This window comes from Drosophila bipectinata, chromosome 3L, assembly GCF_030179905.1.
Source record: "Drosophila bipectinata strain 14024-0381.07 chromosome 3L, DbipHiC1v2, whole genome shotgun sequence".
NCBI lineage: Eukaryota > Metazoa > Arthropoda > Insecta > Diptera > Drosophilidae > Drosophila > Drosophila bipectinata.
In genome coordinates, this window is record NC_091738.1 from 5,653,200 (window position 1) to 5,678,379 (window position 25,180).

The window sequence follows — 25,180 nt, forward strand, 5'->3', positions numbered from 1 at the left end:
TATACTTAACGTGCAAATGGACTCAATAATATATGAGTTTTCCTGTTCTCAACTGATACCAGATGAATGGGTTTATAAATTACAAAGTTTTAAGATTGTCATAGAAGATGATTAGACCGGGATCGGGTGGGTATATAAAGGCGTCCCCAGTTAGTTCGGTTAGTAATCCTATAACGATGAAAGTGCTAGGAGTTTTTCTAATTTTGGCTTTGGCCCTGGTGGCCGCCTTCGAGAAGCCCGTTCCCGTGAAGGATATGCCCGTGGGCAAGAACATTAACGGACGTATCACCAACGGATATCCGGCGTACGAGGGAAAAGTTCCGTACATTGTGAGCCTGTTCTTTGACAACGGCAACGGTAGTGGCTGGTACTGTGGTGGTTCCATCATCGATCACACCTGGGTCCTCACCGCCGCCCACTGCACCAACGGAGCCGCCGGCGTGACTATCGGCTACGGAGGAGTGTGGCGTTCTCAGCCCCAGTACACCCACTACGTGCACCACAACGACTTTGTCCAGCACCACGCCTACGACACCAGCACGATCAACAACGACATCTCCCTGATCCGCACCCCGCACGTCGACTTCTGGTCCCTGGTCAACAAGGTGGAGCTGCCCAGCTACAACGATCGCTACAACAACTACTACGGCTGGTGGGCCCTTCTCTCCGGATGGGGCGCAACCTCCGACAGCAGTGGAGTATCTGAGTACCTCAACTGTGTGGACATCCAGATCGCGGACAACTCCGTCTGCGAGTCCTACTACGGCACCACTGTGATCACGCCCAACCACGTCTGCATTGCCACTCCGGAGAACAAGGGCTCCTGTGGCGGCGACTCCGGTGGTCCCCTGGTCCTCCACGACGGAAACCGTCAGGTGGCTATTGTGTCCTTCGGATCCGCTGCTGGCTGCCTCTCCAACGGCCCCAAGGGAATGACCCGTGTGACCAGCTATCTGGACTGGATCCGCGACAACACAGGCATTTCCTACTAAAATAAAAATAATCTGAGATATTTCAAAATTGTGTGATATTTTTTATTAAGATAGTGCGAGGAGGGGGAAAGTTTTCCGTAACACATGTTCCTTAAACACGGGATCATAAAATAAATATTCCTTTTGTAGAAAACCTAAAAACAAACCGTTTCTTTCAATCTTTAAGATTTAAAAGGGGATGATTATTATGCCGTATTACTCTATTTTATTTTGAAACTTTAACTTATTACAATCATGTAATAAAACTACTTTCTAAGATTCGAAAAAAATATTTATTAATTAAGCCCTTTAAAATATTCCAGTTGTATTATTTATATAGATATCAATCTCTCTCTCAATTTCATTAAACTAAATGATCGTTAAAAAACCTTAGTTTAAGACTTATAGTTTAAAACCATTTCCAAGGGCCATTTCCCAGCTTAGGATAAAAAGACTTAGCTATTTGTTTTTAAAAGCTTCAAAATTTATTTAGAAAATTGCTTAGTAGTAAGCGATGCCAGTGTGGTCGCGGATCCAGTCCAAGTAGCTGGTGACGCGGACCATTCCCTTGGGTCCGTTGGACAGGCAACCGGCGGAGGAGCCGAAGGAGACAATGCCGACCTGGCGGGCACCGTCGTGGAGGACCAGAGGGCCGCCGGAGTCGCCGCTGCAGGTTCCCTTGTTCTCGGGGGTGGGAATGCAGATGAGGTCGCCAGAGAAGTTGCTAGCAGTAGCTCTCGCAGACGGAGTTCTCGCCAATCTGGACATCAACGGCGTTCAGGTACTCGGTCACACCACCATCGTCGGAGGTCTTGCCCCAGCCGGAGACGACTGCCCAGTAGCCCTGGTAGTTGTTTCCACGGTCGTTGTAAGTGGGCAGCTCAACCTTGTTGACGAGAGACCAGAAGTCGACGTGGGGGGTGCGGATCAGGGAGATGTCGCCGGAGCCGTGTTCGATGAAGTCGCCACGTCCCACCCAGTGGGTGAACTGAGCCTGGAGGCGCCACACAGATCCGTAGTAGATGGTCACCGACTCCATGCCGTCAGTGCAGTGCTTGGCGGTCATGACCCAGGTGTTACCGATGATGGAGCCACCGCACCAGGTGCCACCTCCGTTCTTGCTGAAGCCGAGACCGACCTGGTAGGGAATCTTGCCCTCGTACGCCGGGTATCCGTTGGTGATGCGGCCCTCGATCGAGGACTTGCCCATGGGCACGTCCTTCCAGAAGACGGGCTTCTCGAAGGCCGAAGCGGAGGCGATCACCGCCAGAAGAAGAACAGCCAAAACTTTCATTTCGCTTACAGTCAGCTCACAGAAACTGAATGAATCTAAGTAAACATCAGCAGCGATTTTATACCATTTGTTTTGCCGGAAACAGCCAATATTAGTAGTTTATTTACAACCCCTAGATAAGACGAGCCTTTATTTTATCGATTTGCCAACTTAAGGCAACTTGACGAAGTCGTTCAAGTCTTGCTCGTGGGGAACTGCCCGTCTTCGATTAGATTCAAGCGTACTCATTATCATCACAATATATTAGAAAATTAAGTGTATAATTTATAATTCTATCCATCAAAATTATCAATGCTTACTTATAATTTAAATTTGATTAATGGGAAAGGAAACGAGTAAGTTTCCTTTGTTTTAAATCATGGACATGGCTATTTATTCGGGTCAAACTCATCGAATGTATCATTTAGTGAACACACAGTATTTAACAAATTAACAATATTTACCTTAAGTGTATTTTCACTCATTTTGCCAATTATATTTCTAAATTTGCCTTTATTTAATAATACTAGCTTCAAAGTCAGACTATGTATTTTCATTAGAAATCGTTTGTTGAATTAGTTGTTATGTAAAAATATAACATTCAAAAATTAACTTGGGCGGGAAAATTAAACATAAAGTTTTTTCCAACACTAACTGCTTAACAGAAATGTAAACAAACATTACAAACATAAACAAACGTTTGCAATACAAACATAACAGCAACCTCTCAAATGTATTGTACTGGCATAAATTCTTTTAAATTATTTTTTAACCATTCTACTTTGATAATTTTATCTAAAAACATAAATAATTTTAAAGTACCGGCACATTTTTGAATATAGGGGGAAATCTGGATTTTTTAGTAAGTTTTTGGAGCGGTAGATTTTAGGGGGAAGTCCAAGTTGACATCTGGCAACACTGGTAAATTGCCATTGTGGAGCTAGAAAGACATCACTGTTTTGTATTGTTTCTCTAAAAAAAAAATATAATAATAAAAATTAAGGACGCTGATACAGGTTAAAAAGTAAAAGGTACTTTGCGCAACGAATCTCTCTTTGAATAAGATAATTCACCGCCAAGACAGCATATTAAAGAAGTGTCTCCGTCGAGAAAAGGTTACCCCCTGGAGTGCAAAAAGCGAGTTTCCCCAGACAGACGCCCTCAAATAGAAATTAAAATCAAAGGAAATGCGCGAGGGGCAGCGATAAACATAATGGAAAACATTGTCTACGACTTTGCCAAAATCACTTTTCAGCCCAAGGACGTAGGACTAACTGAGAACAGGTTAGTAGTCCCCCAGTCTTCCTCTTCCTATGATTGCACCCCCTTGTTTTCCTCTTTGTTAGGCCGGCCCCTAGTGCCAATTTCTGCTGGAGCTTCAAATCCATGGCCATGTCAGATACGGAGGAGATGCAGGACACCCCCGGGTGTTCACGGGCTGAGGAGTCTGACGACAGTGTAAGCAGCGTGTCCAACGCGTCGGACGAGGCAGACTCTCAACTGAGTCGGGCCGAGGACAACGACGACGATAGCGACTGCCTCAGTGGATCTAGTCGCTCGTATGTCTATAGTTCAAGAAGTGGTGGGGCTCGTCGCAGGATGCCCGCCCGGTTATCCAAGGACAACTTCAACCGGGTATGCAGCGCCATTATGAAGCCGCAGAAGAAGAAACAGCGGAAGGAACTCAGTACCAATGCACTGACACTGAAAAGCATCGAGAAGTTATATACTAGTAAGCGAATGAAGAAGTTTACTCCCACCAACTTGGAGACTATTTTTGAGGAGCCGAGCGATGAGAATGCCGCTGATGCGGAGGATGACAGCGAAGAATGTTCCATTAGCAACCAAGTGAGGATTGTAAAGTTCGGCGGACGCAAGCTCCGACGAGCCATATCCTTCAGCGATGGACTGAACAAGAACAAGATTCTATTAAAAAAGCGACGGCAGAAGGTCAAGAAGACATTCGGCAAACGGTTTGCCCTAAAGAAGATCTCTATGACCGAGTTCCACGATCGCCTGAACAAAAGTTTTGACAGCGCCATGCTGGAAGGCGATGATGGCGAGCTGGCCTCGGGATCTGGGGACGCTTCAGAGATGCTTCCTAAGACCTCCATGACTATGGAGGATATCCAGTTGCCAACTACCACGGTGACGCTGAGCAGCCAGCAGTTTCACATGCAACCGGCTGGATTCGAGTAGAGAGAGACTGAATGTTCCATTCGATGTGCACACACCATTATTCATTTCACTTTACATCTAGTTGATAGTGCCCAAAAAACACTCGTACTGATACCAATTATGAAGATAGGGCTTTCGTTCGTTTTTTCACCAGCTCATCCGATGCATCTAATCTTAAGTCAGCATATGTATGTGTATATAGGATGTAGAACTAAACTTATCTAGCCATAGAATACGATTCTGTGCTTAGACCTTAAGCGAAAAATAAAAGTTACGATAATACATATCTATATACCGCCGACTGTCTTCGTAATCTTTATAATGTTAGCGAAGTTTTAGAAGGATTAAATATAATTTTTTTTTTTTCCATCATTGTTCATTATTTGTTAATTTAATTTTTCTAAAAGTAATGTAAAATAATTTATTAAACACAATTCCACAGTTCAAGCCCCGTTTTGTTTAATTTGTTTGTGACTAACACTTTTAAGAGTATTTTGCTGCAATGTTCCCTATCGAAATGAACTTTTTTGTTGTAAGTGACCTATATTAAACCTTTTAGAGGATATTTTAGCTACTTTGCAACCGATTCAAAATCGGAATACCAAATACAAATCAGAGATCACATCGTCTTCAATCTGCATCAAAATATCGACGAAATGGAACAATAAAAAATTGGTCGATTTTTTGGCAAAAATATGATGGTACCCCTTTGAAAAATTTCAAAAAATGGGCCAAAATTTGTATACTCAGGTTTTTATTTAGAATAAATCTGCTAGGATTTCTAAGATCGGGAAGATATGCCTTTTGAGGATCTGGCAAGTATAAGCCGAGATATACAAATTTCCCTCTTCAAAAATGTATAAAATTAAACCAACATTTTTGATACATTTTTATTTGGCCAAAATCTAAGCTTTTTATACACTTTTTGGGAATATTTTAGCTATTTTGCAACCGATTCAAAAGCGGAATACCAATAATGAATCAGAGATCAAATCGTCTTCAATCTGCATCAAAATATCGACGAAATGGAACAATAAAAAATTGGTCGATTTTTTGGCAAAAATATGATGGTGATGGAAAAATTGCAAAAAATGGGTCAAAATTTGTATACTCAGGTTTTTATTTAGAATAAATCTATTAGGATTTCTAAGATCGGGAAGATATGCTTTTTGAGGATCTGGCAAGTATAAGCCGAGATATACAAATTTTCCTCTTCAAAAATGTAAAAGTTAAGCCAACATTTTTGATAAATTTTTATTTGGCCAAAATCTAAACTTTTTATACACTTTTTAGGGAATATTTTAGCTATTTTACAACCGATTCAAAAGCGGAATATTAAATATGAATCAAAGATCAAATCGTCTTCAATCTGCATCAAAATATCGACGAAATGGAACAATAAAAAATTGGTCGATTTTTTGTCAAAAATATGATGGTACCCCTTTGAAAAATTGCAAAAAATGGGTCAAAATTTGTATACTCAGGTTTTTATTTAGAATAAATCTACTAGGATTTCTAAGATCGGGAAGATATGCCTTTTGAGGATCTGGAAAGTATAAGCCGAGATATACAAATTTTCTTCTTCAAAAATGTAAAAATTAAGCCAACATTTTTGATAAATTTTTATTTGGCCAAAATCTAAACTTTTTATACACTTTTTTGGGAATATTTTAGCTATTTTGTACCCCTTTGAAAAATTGCAAAAAATGGGTCAAAATTTGTATGCTCAGGTTTTTATTTAGAATAAATCTATAAGGATTTCTAAGATCGGGAAGATATGCTTTTTGAGGATCTGGCAAGTATAAGCCGAGATATACAAATTTTCCTCTTCAAAAATGTAAAAGTTAAGCCAACATTTTTGATAAATTTTTATTTGGCCAAAATCTAAACTTTTTATACACTTTTTAGGGAATATTTTAGCTATTTTGCAACCGATTCAAAATAGGAATACCAAATATGAATCAGAGATCGAATCGTCTTCAATCTGCATCAAAATATCGACGAAATGGAACAATAAAAAATTGGTCGATTTGTTGGCAAAAATATGATGGCACCCCTTTGAAAAATTGCAAAAAATGGGTCAAAATTTGTATACTCAGGTTTTTATTAAGAATAAATCTACTAGGATTTCTAAGATCGGGAAGATATGCCTTTTGAGGATCTGGAACGTATAAGCCGAGATATACAAATTTTCCTCTTCAAAAATGTAAAAATTAAGCCAACATTTTTGATAAATTTTTATTTGGCCAAAATCTAAACTTTTTATACACTTTTTAGGGAATATTTTAGCTATTTTGCAACCGATTCAAAATCGGAATACCAAATATGAATCAGAGATCGAATCGTCTTCAATCTGCATCAAAATATCGACGAAATGGAACAATAAAAAATTGGTCGATTTTTTGGCAAAAATATGATGGCACCCCTTTGAAAAATTGCAAAAAATGGGTCAAAATTTGTATACTCAGGTTTTTATTTAGAATAAATCTACTAGGATTTCTAAGATCGGGAAGATATGCCTTTTGAGGATCTGGAAAGTATAAGCCGAGATATACAGATATTACTTTTCAAAATTTTAAAAAGTTTGGACATAATTTTTCACATTTTTTAGATTTGGGCGAACTATACAATTTGAATTAATTTTTCAGTGCTTATTTCGCAACCGTTTTACGAAATAGTAGTCGATTTCAGATAAAAAAAAATAATTGAACATTTTCCCTGTTTCGGGATGCCTCTTCCCCTCTCATAAATTAATAAATTTTCAGCGGGAAATCAGACTTTACCAACGGAAACTAGGGCTAGCAATAAAAACCCAATAAAGTAAGTAAGCCCACACAAAAAGGAAGCGAAACGCACCGAGCAGATGTCCAAAACGGTGGCTATTATTGGCTTACAAGTGGGGGAGCGTGCGAGCCGGGTGGTGCTAAATTAAATAACGGTGCAGCGTGATTAGCAAGTGCAATAAAATGCAGTAACAAAAACGTACCCATTATTAATGAGTGCAACATGCAACGGGCAACGGGTGGTGAGCTATTATGCAGCGACTATCGACGCACCACCGCATCGATATGAAAGGGGGGAACCACTCGGTGGCGGTGGCGAAGTGGCGGTGCAGACATTTGCATAATCATGTTGTTTGCCATTCGGTGTTGTTGTGGCAGCCTCATTACACTCGGCTTCGATCCAAACCGATCCAATTTGATTCGATCCGAACATATCACTACGGCCAGCTCGAGACGATTTGATTTATCTGCTTCGCTAAGCAGACAGACCGCAGTAGCTGTGGCAGTAATTTCCTAAATCGACAACAATGGCTATTGCCAGGTAACAGAAATACTTTCAACACCAAATAAAACTGATTATCTCAGACACAGGCGGGCGGTGCACGAATTAATTTAATTAACCAAACTAACGTACGTACATATATTTTATATTCATTTCCTGCTAAGAATTTTTCGCATGCCATTTAATGTGGCATGCAACTGAATGAAAAACTGTTAAATTGTTTACTACCAACTGGTGGAGTCCCATAGTTTCCCCTTATTCAGCCCTTTAAGGAATAACTTGCCCTGGCAATAACCTTGAGATCGACAGACTCTGCAAAGTAGTTAGCTTGTTCATATTGCACTCATATTTGAAATGGGAAGTCAAAAATTATTCAAATGTGACCTGATACAGTGGAACAGGTAACTACGAGGTATTAGATATTAAATAAATAAATATATTTAAAGACTTAACGTAGAAAAAAGGTGCTAAGCTTTTAAGCAATATGATAAAAAAAACTTAAAATAATTTTAGGAAAAGTATGTTACTATTTTCCAATTAGAAATATAATTGTACCTTATCCCTCAGTTGAAGAAGAGTGCATGCAAATGAACTACGAGCTGTAACTGCGAATGTTATTGTTTCACTTACCACTTACAACAATTGCAACAACAATAAGAGCAACAACACCAACAAGTTTGTGCCTTTTTCTCAATGAAAGACTCTCGTGCAGACAGATACTTCCATCAACATGCGAATGCATAATGAAGATTGAGCGAGAAGTGATCATGATGTAATAGCGCCAAAGCAGGCAGATAACTAGAGTTACAGCTTACAGCCTCTCGCATTCAATTTAAATGGCAAAACCACAAAGACAAGCCGAAATACACCATCTGAAATGTAACTTATGCGGCACCAAATTTTATTTCGCGACTGAAATGCGGACTTCCAGACGCCAAGTTAAAGGGCGAACTTTGACGAAAAGTTGACATTTGTGACAGGGAAAGGGCCAATTGTAACAGAGAGAAACACCAGGGGGCCAAGAGACCCACAAGAGACCAGAAAGAGAGTGCGGAGAAATGAATGGCTTAGGGAAATTAAATGAAATTGATGCAACTGCAATTGTGCGCTAAAAAGCCGAATGCAGTCAAATAGATGAAATAATTCAGGCGCCTCTTGGTTCGCGCACAGAAATTGTTGGCGAAAGAGTTTATAAAAATGCTGGCAACCAGCGCGCCGGCGCAGTTTGCTAACGAGTCGCGAAGAAAGCACTACAACAAGCCGCAGATTACGACGGAGCGATTACATTTACAGGCGGTTACAAGTGAAGTGTCCAGCAACCAGCGTAACGGCTTTTCGAAGCGGGAAAACAGACTGACCACCGGTGTCAAGTGGGCGAGGGGGATTGGCGGCGAGAGGCATTGAAAGAGGAAGCCAAGGAAGTCAAGGAAGTGTACGAAATTTGAAAGGAAACAGGAAATTCAAAAAACTAGTGTTAGAATGCTTTTAGTAGTGCCAGAAGGACCGTAGGACTTGGCAGCCATCCAAGAAAGCAGCCTAGGCGGAAGTGGATAAACGCCATTTTCAATGGATTAAAAAAGAACATATTCAGAAGCAATAGCCAAGATCGAATTTAAAGTATATAACCCTATATTTTTATTTTTAAAAAACTAAACCTCAATTTAAACGTTAACTACATAAATGTACCTCACCATATACGAACTCTAACTTGAAAAAGCAGTCCTAGGCCTGAAAAGTTTGTCCAGGGAAAATCCTTTTCCGTTTCCGACTCAAAAGAATCCGTTAAACAGGAAGCCATGCTGGGGAAGCACAGTTAGCGGTGAAAGCAGCGTAATCAACACAAGAGCATTAGTGCCAGCAACTCCTATCATAATTAATAATTAAATGCGTGCGCAAGCAAAGCAACGCCAATGTACAAACAAACTGAAAGAGCCACTTTAACAGATCGCCGTCAGGTGGCATTGTGGTTCACCTGGTCATGCCTCACGCTGCACTGCCTCGGCAGTGTCGGTGTCGCGTCGGCGCTGGACTGGCAACAGGTTAAGCCGATGTACCTGGTCTCCATGTACCCGGGTCCGTTCGGTCTCTCCACCTCCTCGTCCTCCTCCCTCTCCTCCACGTCCCCCTTTTCCGGTTCCCTCGAACACGACGCGGAAATGAGTGCCAGCAGTGTGGAGAGTCGCCATATCAAGGATGACGGAGCCGGTGGTTTCAGCGAAGAGGACCTCGAGGAACGCGAGCCTCTCGTACTGAATCTGGAGACAACGCCGCTGCTGGAGAAGATGCTGCCGGAGGGCGCCATGGCCATGGATCGGATCTTTGGCGGAAACGTGGGAAACCCCCATTGCTTCCCTTACCAGGTGGGCATGCTCCTGCAGCGACCCAAAGGTCTGTACTGGTGTGGAGGCTCACTCATCTCCGAGCAGTACGTTCTCACCGCCGCCCACTGCGTGGACATGTAGGACCGGTAAGAAGAGACTGTAGGGTATTTTAATTTATGTGTTTTCTTACCACAGGGCCAAGCGGGCTCTAGTTTTCCTGGGCGCCAATGAGATCAAGAATGCCAAGGAGAAGGGTCAGGTGCGTCTGATGGTTCCCAGCAGTAACTTCCAAATCTATCCCACCTGGAATCCCAAAAGGCTGAAGGACGACATTGCCCTAGTGCGATTGCCGCATGCAGTTAGCTTTAATGGTGAGATACTATCATCTTTGTGGTAAAACCATTCCTAATTTGAAAACTTGTTTCCCCAGAGCGCATCCATCCCATCCAACTGCCCAAGCGCCATTATGAGTACCGCAGTTTTAAGAACAAGCTGGCTATCGCCTCGGGATGGGGTCGCTACGCCACCGGGGTGCATGCCATCAGCAACGTGCTCCGCTACGTTCAACTACAAATCATTGACGGAAGGACATGCAAGTCCAACTTTCCGCTCTCCTATCGCGGAACTAATATCTGCACCAGTGGTCGGAATTCCCGATCAACCTGCAACGGTGACTCCGGAGGACCTCTGGTTCTCCAGCGAAGACACTCAAAGAAACGGGTGCTGGTGGGCATCACATCGTTTGGCAGTATATATGGCTGCGACCGGGGATACCCGGCAGCCTTCACCAAGGTGGCTTCATATCTGGATTGGATCAGCGACGAGACAGGCGTCAGCTCTCACCAGGACACCACGGAGGCGATATTCTTTGACCAGTACGTACGGGAGTATGGGAAGCCCAGGCAGAGCCGTAGACTAGAGACCGAGGAGCAGCCAGACGACGATGTCCCCGACGAACTGGATGTTCATCCTAATCCGATTTCCGAAGAGGATCTCTCCGAAATCGTCACTCATCGAACCCGCACCCGCCCACAGTCTGCAGAACACGAGTTCTATTTCTTGTAATCCAAAAATAAACATTTATTTTAAGCTCGAATAGCCGCGTTTAGTTGCCGTAGTTGGCCACGCCGGTCTTCTCCTCGATCCAGTCCAGGTAGGAGGTGATACGGGTGAACACTCCTGGCCAGCCGACCTCGCAGCCGAAGGCGATGCCGAAGGAGGTGGCTCCGATCAAGGTGTTGCTGCCGTCGGCCAAGACCAGGGGGCCGCCGGAGTCGCCGTTGCAGGTGGAGATGCCGCCGGTGGTCTTGATGCAGATGTTGGTGCTACCAACCAGGCCCAAATACCAGGGAGAGCAGCCGCTGTTGGCCATGATAGGGACCTCAGCGAACTGCAGAATATCGGTGGCTCCAGTGGCGGCTATTCGATTAAACAAAAAATATTAATAATTAAAGATGGTTCAAATATCATGGATTAGTATGTTTCGTTAATCTAACAATTAAATACAAAGGTCAAATCTTATCAATATCAACAACAAACAAATAACGAATTCGATTTGTTGATAAGTTCATTAAAAGGAAAAGTTCTGATCATATGATTCATTATTTCATAAATATTTTTGCAAATTTTTAAAATTTGATTACAAAAGTGCAAAGCTATCATGTTAGGAAATTATATTTCAATAAGCATAACGTTAATTTTTCACTTATTTCCAAATTTTACGGTCATCATTCATTTCACTAACACTTTTCACACTTCTAAGTATTTTTTTTTTATGAATATGGTGATGTGATTACGTTTTAAACTTTCTACAAGAGTAAGCACGACGAAACAAAACACTTTATAGTTTCAACAAGGTCACTTACAGTCGCTGATCTTGCCCCAGCCGGAGGCAATGGCCGCTTCGCCGCTGTAGGTGTTGTAGCTGCTGGACTTCAGGGGCAGGTTGGCGGGCTGGATGAACTCTGCGGAAGGGGGTAATCTCTTAATCGGGAACTTTTAGTTGTGAATTATTTCACCCACCATTGAATTCAATGGGCACGGGCAGCTTGATCAGAGAAATGTCGTTGGTAATGGTATCCGCCTGCCAGTTCTCGTGCACAATCACGTTCTTGGTCTCCACGAAGATGATCTGCTGGCCTTCCTCCTTGGCATTGGTACGATCCCAGGCACCCAAGTAGACATCCACGCCGGTGGTCAGACTGTCCGTGCAGTGGGCAGCGGTGATGACCCAGCGATCGCTGACGATGGTGCCACCGCACCAGGCAGCTCCTCCGGTGATGTACAGCAATAGTCCGACCTGGTAGGGGAACTGCTTGGCGACGGCCAGCTGTCCGCCGGTAATCCTTCCATTGGGACCACCAACACTTCCCACACGGAGATTCGGAGCCGGAACCTCAATGTTGCGGTTCTCGACCGACTTCCAGTCGACAGCCTGGGCTCCCAAAATGGTGGCCAAAAGCAAAACCGTAGCACACGCGAATTTCATGTTGATCGCAACTAAGTCGTCCGCCAATAATCGGAGCACTTTTATACCGATTCCGATGCGCAAACAGGGATCATATATCATGGACTATCTGCTGTGGATTGCCCCGGCCCGGAATAAACCATGGTGATTTACGATCGTCTATGGGCCTAAACTCATATTGGAGACGATGCTACCGATCATCGATTACTTCTTGGCGATAAGGTTTTATTATAAAGTTGTGAATTGAAATGGCGCAGATAATAGTGCCTAATCATGTTTGGATTTATCAGTTAAAAGTGCTCTTATCGAGGGCAGTGATGACGAGCCCACGGCGGTGGAGATCAATAATGGGTGGAACCATAACAGAAAATTACAAAATAATGCAAAAAAAAACTAGCTACTTTCTGCTATTTTCAAGATTTAGAAATCTCCTGAAGTTAATCAAGAGTACTATCTTTTGATAACACAATCAAGAAACTTTTAACGATGTGTTACCAAAGATAGAAAATTCCCAGGTTTGATTACGAATGCGGCTTGAGGAATTGATTTATAGAATCCAATGCCACGAGTATCCCGCCAAATCGCACTTCGAGGTGCCCATGGCATGAGTGGACGGGCTGATCGAACGTGAGCTTCCTGCCGACTCATTATGTGATGTCATAACGCTAAGCAGGCCCGATGCATCGGGGGCTTCGGCTGTTTACTTCCCTCAACTCAATTAAAAGGTTCGGTATTCGGTATTTTCAAAACAACTTCCAAACTCATTAAAGCTCAATACTCATGGAGCCAAATGGAAATAAAATAAGTAACAAAAAAAGCTTAAACAAAAGCAGAAAACTAAGCGAAAAATGAATCAAAACGGAAACGGTTTAATATAACAATTTTGTTTGTTCAATTGAAGGTCGAGGTGTCGAAGTTATCCGAGTCCAAACAAAAGCCGTCTCAACAATGTCTACGACTTTACGGAGAAGAGATTCTCCGAGTGCTGCCATAGAAGGACATATTTGGCCAATTAATTAGCACGGCTTTCTAAATATTATTCAATTCAAATGACACCTGCCAGGCGCTTAAAGTCCAAATTAGCCATATGGCACTATCTCGTTATAAATCTGCTCAATAGCCGTTCTATTAACTGGCCAACAAACGCTGATAGATACACTTAGTTAGGCTGAACAAAAAAAACAAATGGAAAAAATCCTTGAAGCCGTTCCAAAGCAGAGCTAATTAAAACATTAAATGCGTAGCAAACTATAAAAATGTAACAAAAAAATAAAAATAGTTGAATAAATAAAAACCAAACAAGGGGGCCAGGTTTAATCAGAGAATCGAATAATTTAATACACTCTATAGATATCATAAGTAAATAGCATTGTTAATATCATAATCTTTATATTAATTTTCTTTAAATCGTGACTACTTAAAATGTACTTAAATCTTGAACAAATACTGATCCAGTTTCCAAATATCCTCGCGAGATAAAAATATCATAACAGAAATGAGCGGCAAAGTCCTAATCAAATTTATGTTACATACACTTAGCAAGTGTATTATAAAAATTTAATTTATAAAGCGAGATTAAACTGGTTTGAAGCGGCAGCGGTCAAGAGAACAATAATTTTGTGTTCAGTTGTAATGAGAAGCAAAATTATTTGATTTGGGTGCGACTCCATAATTAATATAAATGCAAACATGCGCCACCGCCCCCTCAAAGTTACATGCGTATCTCGAATCGAACACACGACAATTTGTAAATAAATAAGATAACCAAACATAAACACATCAAAATTTAATTTTAACCAAATTAACAGTTAAGTAATGTATACGTCCTGATAATTACCGCAACGAATAAATATAAACACGTAGGATAAGAATAATAATTAAAGTGAATTGTAAATCACTTGAATGTGTGCCTTTTTAAGGAGTTTGGTATTTTCTTTTTACGGCTTAGACAGATTAATTAGGATGTGTTAATAAATAAGATAAGCAAGTTTTCAAAAATGTGTTAATATTTGTTTTGTAAATTAAAACAGGTTCGTTTTTTGATTGTCCTCTCGAGAAGAAAAATGAAGTGAAACTTTTGCGCATGCGCAAGAAACCTCAAAGGAGGTTTATTTTTCATCAATAATATTATTAGACCAAACAATTAGCAAAAATATGATAAAAATAATGCCCTGAAAATAAAATTTTCCATTGCAAATGATTTTTGTTTTCAAAAAATTGTGAAATCTGTGAAAATTGTTTTCAAAAAATGGCGAAATAAGATTTTGAATTAGGATGAAGCTGTTAATTTGTAAGTTTAATATTCTTTGAAAAATTCTTCTGGAAAAGTTTACGGTTCTGTTATGAGATAAACAATAAAAACGTCTATTAAAGGAAACCAAGTCAATATTTTTCAGTTGCGAATTCCAGTGCTAATTAAAAGTATAAATAAAGTTTGGAAAGTTTCGAAGTTACATGTTGGTCACACACATTTTACACTTCTTGTGAAATTAATTTTATAATTTAAAATATAATAAACTCTTTAAAAAACAATTGAAAAAAATTAACTGTGAAGCTTTAACAAATTGCGGCATTGTCTTCCAAGGCCTCTCCACCTGATCCCCCCTGCCAATCACCATTATCTTTATCAAATCTCGTAAACTCGTTTTGTTAGATGGCCTGTGATCTGTCGGCGAGTTTAATCCCCTCTCGGCTCAATTTATGAATGGGCTGTGACGTATATATAAATATAACAAATACATTTTTTTACTAATTTCCTCAATCACACCGAGTGTTTTGGGCATGAATCACAGCCACATTCTACTGCCGTTTTTTTGGGGGGCTAATAATAAAGTCCAGCTGGGCCCAAAAGATGGGCACGAGCATTTTTTTGAAGGAGTCATGGATGTCGGCAGGCTTAAAAATAAGCAATAAGTGCCATAAGATCGTGAACCGATATGAGATCGTTTGGGGCTCGCCTGGTCGAAAACCGATGTCAGGCCGATTCAGAAAAAAACAGAGAACCGATCCAGTGAACCGGTTTGCCAGCTGTGTGAACCTACGCCGAACAGCTGCTCAAACTTTCGCTGCTGATCGCTGGATCGCCGGATGGCTGGATCGTATCGTATCGTACCGGATCGGTTTCTTGTTCTTGGCAAGCGGCAAGTGCAGCGGCTTGCGAGCTGCGAGCCGGGCTTCTTGGCCGGGCTCATATAAAAACGGCTTTTGGCGCGCGTGCTCAGTCAGTTGCAAATTCGAAACGGAAACGCGCGTGTCCGCCGCAATCGAATTCGATCAAGTATTTGGATTTTGAATTGGTTTCGGTTTCGGCTTCGGATTTTTGTCGAGTTCTGAATCACTTGGAGTGACACACATCCAGCAAGGTCGCGGTCTACAGTGCTATTGCGAATCCAAATCCAAACACACAACATGGAAGGCCAGGCAAAGCAAGCGTACTTCGTCAATGAGGCGTTCAGTCACGAAGAGCCCTCCCAGGGCCTGGATAATCTGCATCGCCGGAAGAGTGCTGGCAACAAAGAACTCCAGCTGGACTTGAACGGCTTCAAGAAAAGTCAGGATGCAATAGGAAGTGGAGCTGGTGGCGGTGGAGGCGGAGGGGATCCTCCCAATTTGGACTTTGATGACATCCTCCCCTTGATCGGGGAGTTTGGAAGATATCAAAAGTTCCTGTTCATCTGCATGATTCCCTTCTCGTTCTTCGTGGCCTTTGTCTACTTTTCGCAAATCTTTCTAACCCTGATACCCGAACAGCATTGGTGCCATGTCCCAGAATTGGATGGCTTGGATGTGGAGGCCAGGTGAGTGAACATTTTTGATTTTCCCTCGAAAGTTTGAATGGGTTTTCCCTCGAAAACCCAAACAAGCCAAGGCGAGCCAACATCGGCTCCATGGCTTTGGTTATGGCATCCGCAGTTGAGCTCGGCTTAGCTCAGTAATTCACGTAATGTGCCATAAATATTCAAATGTGTTGTGTATAATCAAGTATGTTGTTGATTAGTGGCCAGCACACTGCAGGCTAAGTGCAGTAGTTGTAGACGTCGCCTCGAGTACTAAACTATAATGAAGACTTTGGCGGTTATTCAAATGATCATGAATCTATTAGCGGCCGCTGGCGCTCAGAACACTCATAAAGACTCCATAAAACAGTGTGTGCCAGCAAGAAACGGTGCTAAATTGTAATGAATGCATTAAAATCATTCATGGTATGTGAAAATGATCCCATAAATTTAGTTGTCGAATTGCCGTAACTATAATAGAACAACAAGTTTATAAATAAAACTAAACCTCTTAATACTTAAAATAATTTATAATTCTTCAAGTGACTCAAACCCACCAGATCAGAGTCAAATATTTAATGCAATAGTTCAAGGACTTTTGCGGGTTCAATTTAGACAAAGAACCCAAACAATAACCAAACCATTAAGGTCAAAACCTATTTCGCCCCCGGTAACCTTTCAAATATTCTGAACAAACAATCCCCATCCGGAAGCATTATGTTTGTGCGTAAATGGCGAACTGAAATATGCGGTCCCGTTGATACTTTCACAAAAAAAAGCAATTGATCGATTACTAATAAGCGATCTAATATAGTACCAATCACCTTGGAATCGAAAGGCTAAGGCTAATACCGGTTAAACCTGCAAGCCTCTGTGCGTACATGAACCCAAACTGGATAAAACCAAATTAGAATTGGCCACGCAAAAAGACTTGGCCAAATTCTAATAGTCAAATTATTTAAACTGTTTGCAAGACTTTGGGGCGTGCTAACGCGATTTAAATTGAAAACGAATGAAACGTAACGATTTGGATTCGGATTCGGATCCGAGTTGGAGTTCGAGTTCGAGTTCGAGTGTTCTGACCAAAGTCATTAAAGCGTCCGACTTGGCTTAGAACGTCCAGTCGGGGCGACCTTGAGCCATGATTGGGTTTCCAGTCGGCTTAATAAGGCAAAGAACCTTACTGCCAATACGAAAAACGATCATCTGTGTAATTGCCGGGTGGCCAAGACGAGGAGGGTTTTTCCCGGCGGAGTGGGTGGGGTGGTCAGGCCCGTCTAGCAGCTGAGTGCTTGGGTGGTGCGACGGTGCGGTGGTGCGCTACCAAGGGGCAGTTAGATAAGCCAAGTTAGCCAGCCAAATTGTTTAATTAGCAGCAGCGCAGCGTGAATGTTGCGACAACGCAGCAGCAACAAAGGCAGCAGCAGCGAAACACAGGTAGCAACAACAACCATCAACAAGACTAATGTTGTGTGGCGAAGTGGCGGCTATGATGTGAATTTATGGTCAAGTATAATGGAAGTGGTCGAATTTGCATTACTCTTTCCAAAAAAAAAAGAATAAATAAAATTAAGACATCATGTTTTGACTAAAAGATTCTTAGGCCATAGGAATATCTAATCAGAGCTCATTAAAATCTTAATGAATTTGCTTACTTTCAAAGCTGAATATTCTAATAAAATAGATAAATGTCAAAGTTTGCTTTCAGACTCAAATGATAATTGATTTTGCAAGTTGTATAATAATTAGTTAATATATGTATGGCTTAGACTCAATGATGACATTTCTAATTAGATAGATTGTTTATTGATGTGAAGGGCTTAGATAAAAATATTTTTCATAAAAATAATTATTCATATGCTATTTTTATTGGCTACTTCCTACAATTACTTAAATTACTTTGAGGTTTTCGTAGACCACTACTAGCCCACATCCATCATAATCGCAGAGCAGACAATTAATCTCGGTCATACACAAAACTCGAGCTCTTTAGCCAAACCAAATGGAGCAGACCTAAATGGTTAAAGTGTATCCGAAAACGTTTAAATCGCAACCGCATTTTCGAGTGCCCCTCAAGATCATGATAATTAAGTTGTCTCTGGCTTAATATGCACATACACTCCACACTCTACACTCGCGGTGGTGTGTGCCTCACAACTGCAGAAGTGTTGGCCATGGCTTAGAGCTTCTGAGAACCGAGCGGAGACAATTCCACACGCCTGACCCTGGCTAAGTTAATTGCAGCGTCCAAATAATAATCCACGTCCCATCCCCCTTTTCAGACTCGCACTTTCCATACCCATGGTTAATGGGGAGTACAACAATTGTTACATGTACGACGTCAACTATACGGAGGTACTGGCCCAGGGCAAGGTGATGGCCGATCCGAAGTGGCCGCGGGTCAAGTGCCGCCACGGCTGGTCCTACAACTTCACGGAGATCCCCTACTCGACGGTGGCCACCGAACAGAACTGGGTCTGCGACGACGCCGCCCTGCCCACCTATGCCCAGTCGATCTTCTTCCTGGGCGCCATCGTGGGGGGCCTGCTCTTCGGCTGGGTGGCTGATCGCTTCGGTCGGATTCCGGCCCTGATTGGCACCAACATGATGGGACTGTTTGCCGGAATCGGTACTGCCTTTGTCAGCAACTTCTGGGAGTTTGCCGCTATGAGGTTCTTCGTGGGATTCGCGTTCGACAATTGCTTCACAATGATGTACATTCTAGGTGAGTTATACAGCTATTTTTCAAATATTAGATCAAATTTATTTGTGTTGAAAGTATTATTTGAGGCAGAGATAAGTGCGATAATATCTACGTAAATATTGAATTGCGAAACCAATTAATGCCAAGTGCATTTAAAAGCAAATACCAAAGCTCAGGCCTAATTGAAAACGTCTCAGATTTGGATTATTGTTTGCATTCTTTATCGTAAGATAAAGCACATAAATGCACTTAAAAGTTAAAGACATTAAAATATTTAATCAGTTTTTAAACTTCATTAGAAGCCATTAAAAGAAACATTCCAAATAATTCCAAGTTTACCAAAGTCATTTAATTAAATCAATTATCACATTTACTTTTATTTTATTTTCAGTTTTAGAATATGTGGGTCCCAAGTACCGCACCTTTGTGGCCAACATGTCGATTGCCATTTTCTTCACAGGTGCCGCCTGTCTGCTGCCCTGGATTGCTTACTTTGTGGCCGACTGGAAGATCCTGGCCATAGTCACATCCGCCCCACTATTACTGGTCATATTTACCCCCTTGATTGTTCCCGAATCGGCTCGTTGGCTGGTTTCCCAGGGCAAGGTGGACAAGGCCATTGGAATCCTTAAGAAGCTGGAGCACCGAAACGGTCGCAATGTGTCTCCTCAGACCTACCAGGACTTTGCCAACAGCTGTCGCAGGATGCAGGAGCAGGAAGAACAGAACGGCAGCTACTCCGTCCTGGACCTCTTCAAGTCGCCTCGTCTAAGGAGGACCACGTTGCTGCTGATTGTGATCTGGATGGCCATATCGCTGGTCTTCGATGGACATGTGCGGAATGTGGGTTCCCTGGGCTTAGACATATTCTTCACTTTTACGGTGGCCAGTTTTACGGAGCTGCCGGCGGATACCCTGCTGACAGTGACCCTGGATCGTTTTGGACGACGTTGGCTGGCCTGCGGATCCATGGTAGCCAGTGGAATCTTCAGTCTGCTGGCCACTGTTGTGCCCGTGGGAGTTTACTCCGCGGCTTTGGCTATAATGGGTAGATTTTTCGTGAACATCAGTTATAACATTGGGCTCCAGTGGGCTGCGGAGGTGCTGCCCACAGTTGTCAGAGCCCAAGCTGTGGCCTTCATCCACATCATGGGCTATGTGGCCAGTATCATAGCTCCGTTTGTGGTGTACTTGGCCAACATCTCCACAGCTCTGCCCCTGATTATCCTGGGACTCCTGGGCATTGTGGGTGGGCTGTTGTCCCTTCTTCTGCCGGAAACCCTTAATCACGATCTGCCACAAACTCTGTCTGATGGCGAGGAGTTCGGACGTGGTCAGAGCATCTGGGACTTCCCCTGTCTGGCCAAAAAGGTCGATGATGAGGAGGATGAGAAGAGGAATGCGGATGTGGAGGAAGTGCGATCGCAGGCTTTTGCGAGGGGAACCCAAACTGGAGCATCACTGAAATCCTCTACTGGAGGGGAACTCCGTTCCAGTATCCTGCGGCGATCCACAAAGTCACGGAACTCTACAAAGCTGTAAAGAACTACTACCCACTTATTACTAGGTAGCTCCGCCTTGCATTTTTAGCATCAACTAGCCTCTAAGTGTCTTTGTAGACTTTTGTGATACTAGAAATAGGAAAATCTCCATGAGCCTATCCAATGAACAAATCTAACGATCTATTAGTATCAAAATTCTTCTCATCAAAGGTTTGCCAAATAATAATTAATAGAAATACACGAAAAATGTATGTATTAACAAATAGTACTAGATAAAGATTAAAACTGAATGAATAAAATGTAATAAGGATCTCCAGTTATCCTTATAATTGTTACTTAAGAAAGACTTTTTTCTTTGTGTATAAACTAGCGCCTCTCTTGGCTAAAATTGGTAGAATAAGTTACCAAAACATTCCACTAGATGGAGCCAAGCTACTTACACAGCGCCACCTGCCGTGTAATATGCAACGTTTGTAGTTTGCTGCGGCCTAAAGCGGTGGTCACACTAAAATTTTGAATGCGTTGAAATTTTTTAAATATTTTAAAAATTAAGAGCGTATAAAGCTAAAATTTATATATTTGCTTTATAAGAATACTAGGTATAATTATAAACTATTTTTTGTAATTTTTTTTTGTAATTTTTAGACTCTGAAAATGTTTTTTTAAACCCATCTAAGTTACCTATTTAATAAGTATTCCAAATACTTTTTATTTCATTTGAAACGGCTTATGCAAATCATTCCGGTTCCTCCAATCAATAATTGCAATTACAATCGCCAGTCATTTTGAGAGCCCTAGGACCTGCACCCACCTCCTGTGTTTTTGCCAAATTGAAAGGAGCTTTGATCTGGTCGTGTCAATTTGGCCAGATTTGGGAAGATGGTTCTGGGTTGCTAGGTTATTGAGTCGCATCGCATTTGACCACAAGTTAATCGGCTACAATGCCCAATGATTTGCCAGGACCCCATCGATTTGCTAATGGCAAACTCGAGGCTGCCGTGCCAGGTCACTCGAGGTCTTCCAGCTCCGCCAGATGAGACAAATAAGTACTTCGCAAATCTTCACCTTCCGCCCGGGCTAATAATGGAACCCGAAGCGATTACACTGCAAAAGGTTAATTGGTTTGTAAGCGCGTCGGACTAGGATGGCAGCGTAGAGGCGAAGAAAGCGCGCTAAAAATACTGGCCGTAAGTCCAGGCAGCTGACTCAACCTAATTGGCGCACGCGGCGCATACTTAATGCGCTTAGTACCGGGCCAAGCTTTCTGCTTTTACCACTGCCACTGCTATCGCCATCGACATAGCCGTCGCCTTCGCCCAAGGCACTGCAGGAGCTGCTTTGGTGCTTGTAATTAAATCCCGACCAAGGCAGTCAACTGCAACATCACAGAATTGAGCCGTTCAAAGGGCAAATCAGGTTTAATTTTAATGCCCTTGCTAAGTAAATTGAGTGTACCAAATATATCGCATTTGCTCATCTTATTTTGGCAGTGATAAAATTGGAAATAAATTGGAAATTGCTGGCTTTGATCCCATATATGGTATGAAATGGTATTTTAATTGTATGTGCTTCATTTTATACTCCTATTTAGATTAAAAAGTCTTAAAGTCTTATTGTTATTATTCATTGATGAAACAGAGTACACAAAAATGGTAATGACTTGCTAATCACTCCTATAATTAATTTAATAAGCCACGTTTTTATGCAAAATAATGAGGTAAATAACCAGGTCTCAGGTTCAAAGCCCCCTGCCCCGTTTAGTTTCCGTTTTGTTTCCGTTTTGCGCAATGTCAATTATTGTTGCATTCTTTGTGGCGAACAATGAAAAGTGGTTAATGGTGGCGATGATGGTGGTGCGGGTGGTTCGGTTGGTTTGGGTGGCGTGGGTGGTTTGTGGGTGTTTGAGGGCCTCTGGGAGTGTTGAGGGTATTAGGGTCTAACAAGAAAATCCCTCTATGGCAACACGCGCACACCGTAATTAAGAGACACTCCACTCCATTCCGGGCACCGGGGACGATGGCTCCGGGCCAGTGGGAAAACAATGGATGAACACACGCTTGCCCCATCCACTTTTCCCTTCCCCTTTCCCTTATTTTTTCTTTTGCCCGAGGCTGACCCAATTAGTCGGCGAGGATCTCCATCCATCCATCCATTCGTCCTGATGCGTAAAACTGAATCTTCGATGTTGTACAGTATCCTTCTAGCCCATGACTGGATTGCCTGGCTCGGGGTTGCCACGTTAATTAAATTATCACGTGTCAATTAATGCTGCCCGGCGAAGCGCCAAGGAAAAAGCATTCACTTTGACTTTGGGCAGGCACACGGTGCGTATGAGCAACGTCTGTCAACTATCAGCAGGGAAATTTTTCGGCACCTTTTCTGATGTGTTGCGTCCACAAACATTTCGCGCCAGCGTTATAAAAACTGTCGTTCAAAAATACTTTTGATGATTTTCCATCCAAGTTTTGTGTTTTTTCGGAAAAGGAAAAGGGTTTATTTTAAATCCTTGCATATTAATTTAAACTTTAAAGAGCACTCCTCTAAAGAAAATTAGTTTACTAAAAGTCTATTTATTCAAAAGACGGAATTTTCACTACTTTCCAGTTGGACCTTTTTCTGGCAATAGAACGGCTTCAATTTCAGCAAGCCCGTTCGGTTCTCTAAACGGCTAAAGTTTTTCAATTAAACGATTAAAATTCCTACGCTTTTGGCACGCGTTTAATTAAACTGTGCTCGCGGCACAAATCAGTGTTGTAGCATTTATTTTGGATTTATGCTCAATTTGATTGTAAAAATGCCCCAGGGACAAGGGTTTAACAATTAGCGGTGAATGTTCGACAACTTGGTGGTGATAACTATTTCATTTTTTCTTTCAAAGTTTAAAGCCAGCCTTTATGTTTGGTGTATGGCTATATATAAGCTTTTACTATTGGCCCAATCGATTTGCCATTCCCCTAAAAAATGGCTTTTATTTAATATGCAAACAGAACAACAAAATGGCGTCGGCCCAAAACATATTTCACACCTAACAAGCTTACAAGCCACTATTATTGCTGTTGCAGGCTGGCTGCTTAAACGGGATAGCCACAAAACCGCAAAATTTGTGTTACATTTGCAGGCCGCTGTGTCAGCGAATTTCACTGCCTCACACGTCCCTCTCTCTCACGACCATTTTTTTTTTTTGGCAACATTTTGGTGCAAGGCGTGTGTGTGGCGGTTGGATTTTTTCCTGTTTAATAGCATACTTCTGGGCGCGGCGCCAACCACCTGTGAAGGGAAAAAATGAACGGGATTGTTGGCATAGGGGGAGGGGTGCAATGGGTCTCAGGTGCAAAGTATCAACGTCGCGTTATTGTCGCCATTGCAGTTGTCCATAATGGCTTCGGCCATAAGCTCAGACAGCGCTGTAACGCCGCCAGGTTCCCCGCAGGACAATTGTCCTGGCATGGCAGCAGCATGAACATTAACAGGAATTTTTATGGCTACCCTTTCCCACGCGAATTGCGTTCCAGAGCTATTTGAATGCTCTGACTTGGGACGGTATCCCCATTTAAAATCCGATTTCGATGGAATTGTTTAAACATGAATGCCAGTTTTTGATAAGCTTGGATATACAGCTTAACGGATTCAATTTTTTCTATATAGATTTAAAAACTGAGATAACTATTCCCCTTGAACCAATTCCGAACTCCATTCTACGTAAAGAGCATCGAAATATGAGCATCTAACCACCTGGAATTTCACTGAAGGATGGTCTCCATTTACATTGTATGATTAAAAGAACCCAATCGAAAATCCGTTGTCCTTTTCATATACACACCGTCGCTGGGCGCATAATTATGTGCAATATAAATGCTTAGTGGGGGAATTATGATGCAATAACTTTTTCCCACTCATCCCCACCCGCGGCAACAGCCAGCCACTTACATACATTGAAAATGCCAATCGAATGCCATCAAACACAAGTACGCAACAATACAAACTCATACCAGCTGGGTGTGTGTGTATCCTTTGATCCTTAAAGCAACCAATGCGTATACTCAATTTTTATAGCTTGTCATTTGTTGGCTTCTTTTTTGTCCTCGTTTTTGAAGCCGCACTCGACTCTGTCTGAAGAAGGAAATATGAAGAAGTCGGTGAACTGAAGGGCTTTTCCTTTGCGGAATTTTTGGCCTGCAATCTCAACATTTGTTTCACCCACTTAGCCGAAATTACAGGGCTCGAGTCGCCTCTCAGTCATCTGCCCCATCCTTTCGGAATGTATATATTTTTCTTCGCTTCTCTCTGTGTTTTTCGGTTGAGCCCTGGTATAGCCTGGATTTCGGGCCTTTCATTTGCGGCTTGGGGATTGTGTGTTTTATGCTAACCATAAGATTTTCGTTGCATTTACTTGACAAACAGGTGGCATCAACGGGGTGTTAGCTTTTGTAGCCTTCTAAGCTGGCCTTTAGTGAAATAAATTTGTTATAATGCTTATGTATTGAATGTTCCACTTTCTGAGATTTCTTAAAAAAGGGGTATTTTTATATTCATTCTTTGAATGGTTTTGTTTCCGGGCATATGGACTTAAATTGATTGGAGAGTCCACTTCAATTATCAAAAATTCATATGAATTTTATACATTCCTTTTAATGAAAAAACCAATTTGAAAATACCCAAACAATTTCACACATAGAAGAAAAAAATCTAAATTCAATAAGTGA

At 42.0% G+C, this 25,180-nt stretch overlaps 5 protein-coding genes and 1 pseudogene across 5 annotated transcripts; 4 read left to right on the forward strand and 2 right to left on the reverse strand.

Moving 5' to 3' along the window:
* Positions 1-148: 148 nt before the first annotated feature.
* Positions 149-1,021, forward strand: Jon65Aii (Jonah 65Aii). The gene has a single exon (XM_043214154.2). The coding sequence runs from the start codon at positions 177-179 to the stop codon at positions 990-992; it is 816 nt and encodes a 271-aa protein (XP_043070089.1). The 5' UTR covers positions 149-176; the 3' UTR covers positions 993-1,021.
* A 412-nt stretch (positions 1,022-1,433) lies between these two features.
* On the reverse strand, positions 1,434-2,565 carry LOC122321274 (serine protease 1-like; annotated as a pseudogene).
* Positions 2,566-3,179: 614 nt separating this feature from the next.
* On the forward strand, positions 3,180-4,869 carry tant (tantalus). The gene is made up of 3 exons (XM_017245906.3): positions 3,180-3,268; positions 3,325-3,528; positions 3,591-4,869. Exons 2-3 carry the CDS (start codon positions 3,458-3,460, stop codon positions 4,441-4,443), a joined length of 924 nt encoding a protein of 307 aa, XP_017101395.1. The 5' UTR covers positions 3,180-3,268; positions 3,325-3,457; the 3' UTR covers positions 4,444-4,869.
* Positions 4,870-9,513: 4,644 nt separating this feature from the next.
* Positions 9,514-11,093, forward strand: LOC108128352 (chymotrypsin BI). Its single transcript, XM_017245905.3, has 3 exons — positions 9,514-10,165; positions 10,224-10,399; positions 10,459-11,093. Exons 1-3 carry the CDS (start codon positions 9,618-9,620, stop codon positions 11,091-11,093), a joined length of 1,359 nt encoding a protein of 452 aa, XP_017101394.2. The 5' UTR covers positions 9,514-9,617.
* Positions 11,079-12,537, reverse strand: LOC108128251 (brachyurin). Its single transcript, XM_017245742.3, has 3 exons — positions 12,051-12,537; positions 11,894-11,992; positions 11,079-11,447 (listed from the first exon to the last, which is right to left on the reverse strand). The coding sequence occupies exons 1-3, from the start codon at positions 12,514-12,516 to the stop codon at positions 11,134-11,136; spliced, it is 879 nt and encodes a 292-aa protein (XP_017101231.2). The 5' UTR covers positions 12,517-12,537; the 3' UTR covers positions 11,079-11,133.
* Positions 12,538-15,633: 3,096 nt separating this feature from the next.
* LOC108128262 (organic cation transporter protein) lies at positions 15,634-20,821 on the forward strand. Its single transcript, XM_017245752.3, has 3 exons — positions 15,634-16,292; positions 18,554-18,996; positions 19,367-20,821. Exons 1-3 carry the CDS (start codon positions 15,904-15,906, stop codon positions 20,515-20,517), a joined length of 1,983 nt encoding a protein of 660 aa, XP_017101241.2. The 5' UTR covers positions 15,634-15,903; the 3' UTR covers positions 20,518-20,821.
* Positions 20,822-25,180: the final 4,359 nt, after the last annotated feature.

Excerpts from the sequence above, each read along its gene's own strand:
- LOC108128352 (XM_017245905.3), top strand. The coding sequence starts at position 9,618 with ATGTACAAACAAACTGAAAGAGCCACTTTAACAGATCGCCGTCAGGTG. Across the intron at positions 10,166-10,223 it reads GCCGCCCACTGCGTGGACAT|GGCCAAGCGGGCTCTAGTTT; the intron begins GTAGGACCGGTA and ends TTCTTACCACAG. Across the intron at positions 10,400-10,458 it reads GCATGCAGTTAGCTTTAATG|AGCGCATCCATCCCATCCAA; the intron begins GTGAGATACTAT and ends TTGTTTCCCCAG.
- Jon65Aii (XM_043214154.2), top strand. The coding sequence starts at position 177 with ATGAAAGTGCTAGGAGTTTTTCTAATTTTGGCTTTGGCCCTGGTGGCC.
- LOC108128262 (XM_017245752.3), top strand. The coding sequence starts at position 15,904 with ATGGAAGGCCAGGCAAAGCAAGCGTACTTCGTCAATGAGGCGTTCAGT. Across the intron at positions 16,293-18,553 it reads GGCTTGGATGTGGAGGCCAG|ACTCGCACTTTCCATACCCA; the intron begins GTGAGTGAACAT and ends CCCCCTTTTCAG. Across the intron at positions 18,997-19,366 it reads CACAATGATGTACATTCTAG|TTTTAGAATATGTGGGTCCC; the intron begins GTGAGTTATACA and ends TTTTATTTTCAG.
- LOC108128251 (XM_017245742.3), bottom strand. The coding sequence starts at position 12,516 with ATGAAATTCGCGTGTGCTACGGTTTTGCTTTTGGCCACCATTTTGGGA. Across the intron at positions 11,993-12,050 it reads CGTGCCCATTGAATTCAATG|AGTTCATCCAGCCCGCCAAC; the intron begins GTGGGTGAAATA and ends CCCCTTCCGCAG. Across the intron at positions 11,448-11,893 it reads CTGGGGCAAGATCAGCGACT|CCGCCACTGGAGCCACCGAT; the intron begins GTAAGTGACCTT and ends TTAATCGAATAG.
- tant (XM_017245906.3), top strand. The coding sequence starts at position 3,458 with ATGGAAAACATTGTCTACGACTTTGCCAAAATCACTTTTCAGCCCAAG. Across the intron at positions 3,529-3,590 it reads GTAGGACTAACTGAGAACAG|GCCGGCCCCTAGTGCCAATT; the intron begins GTTAGTAGTCCC and ends CCTCTTTGTTAG.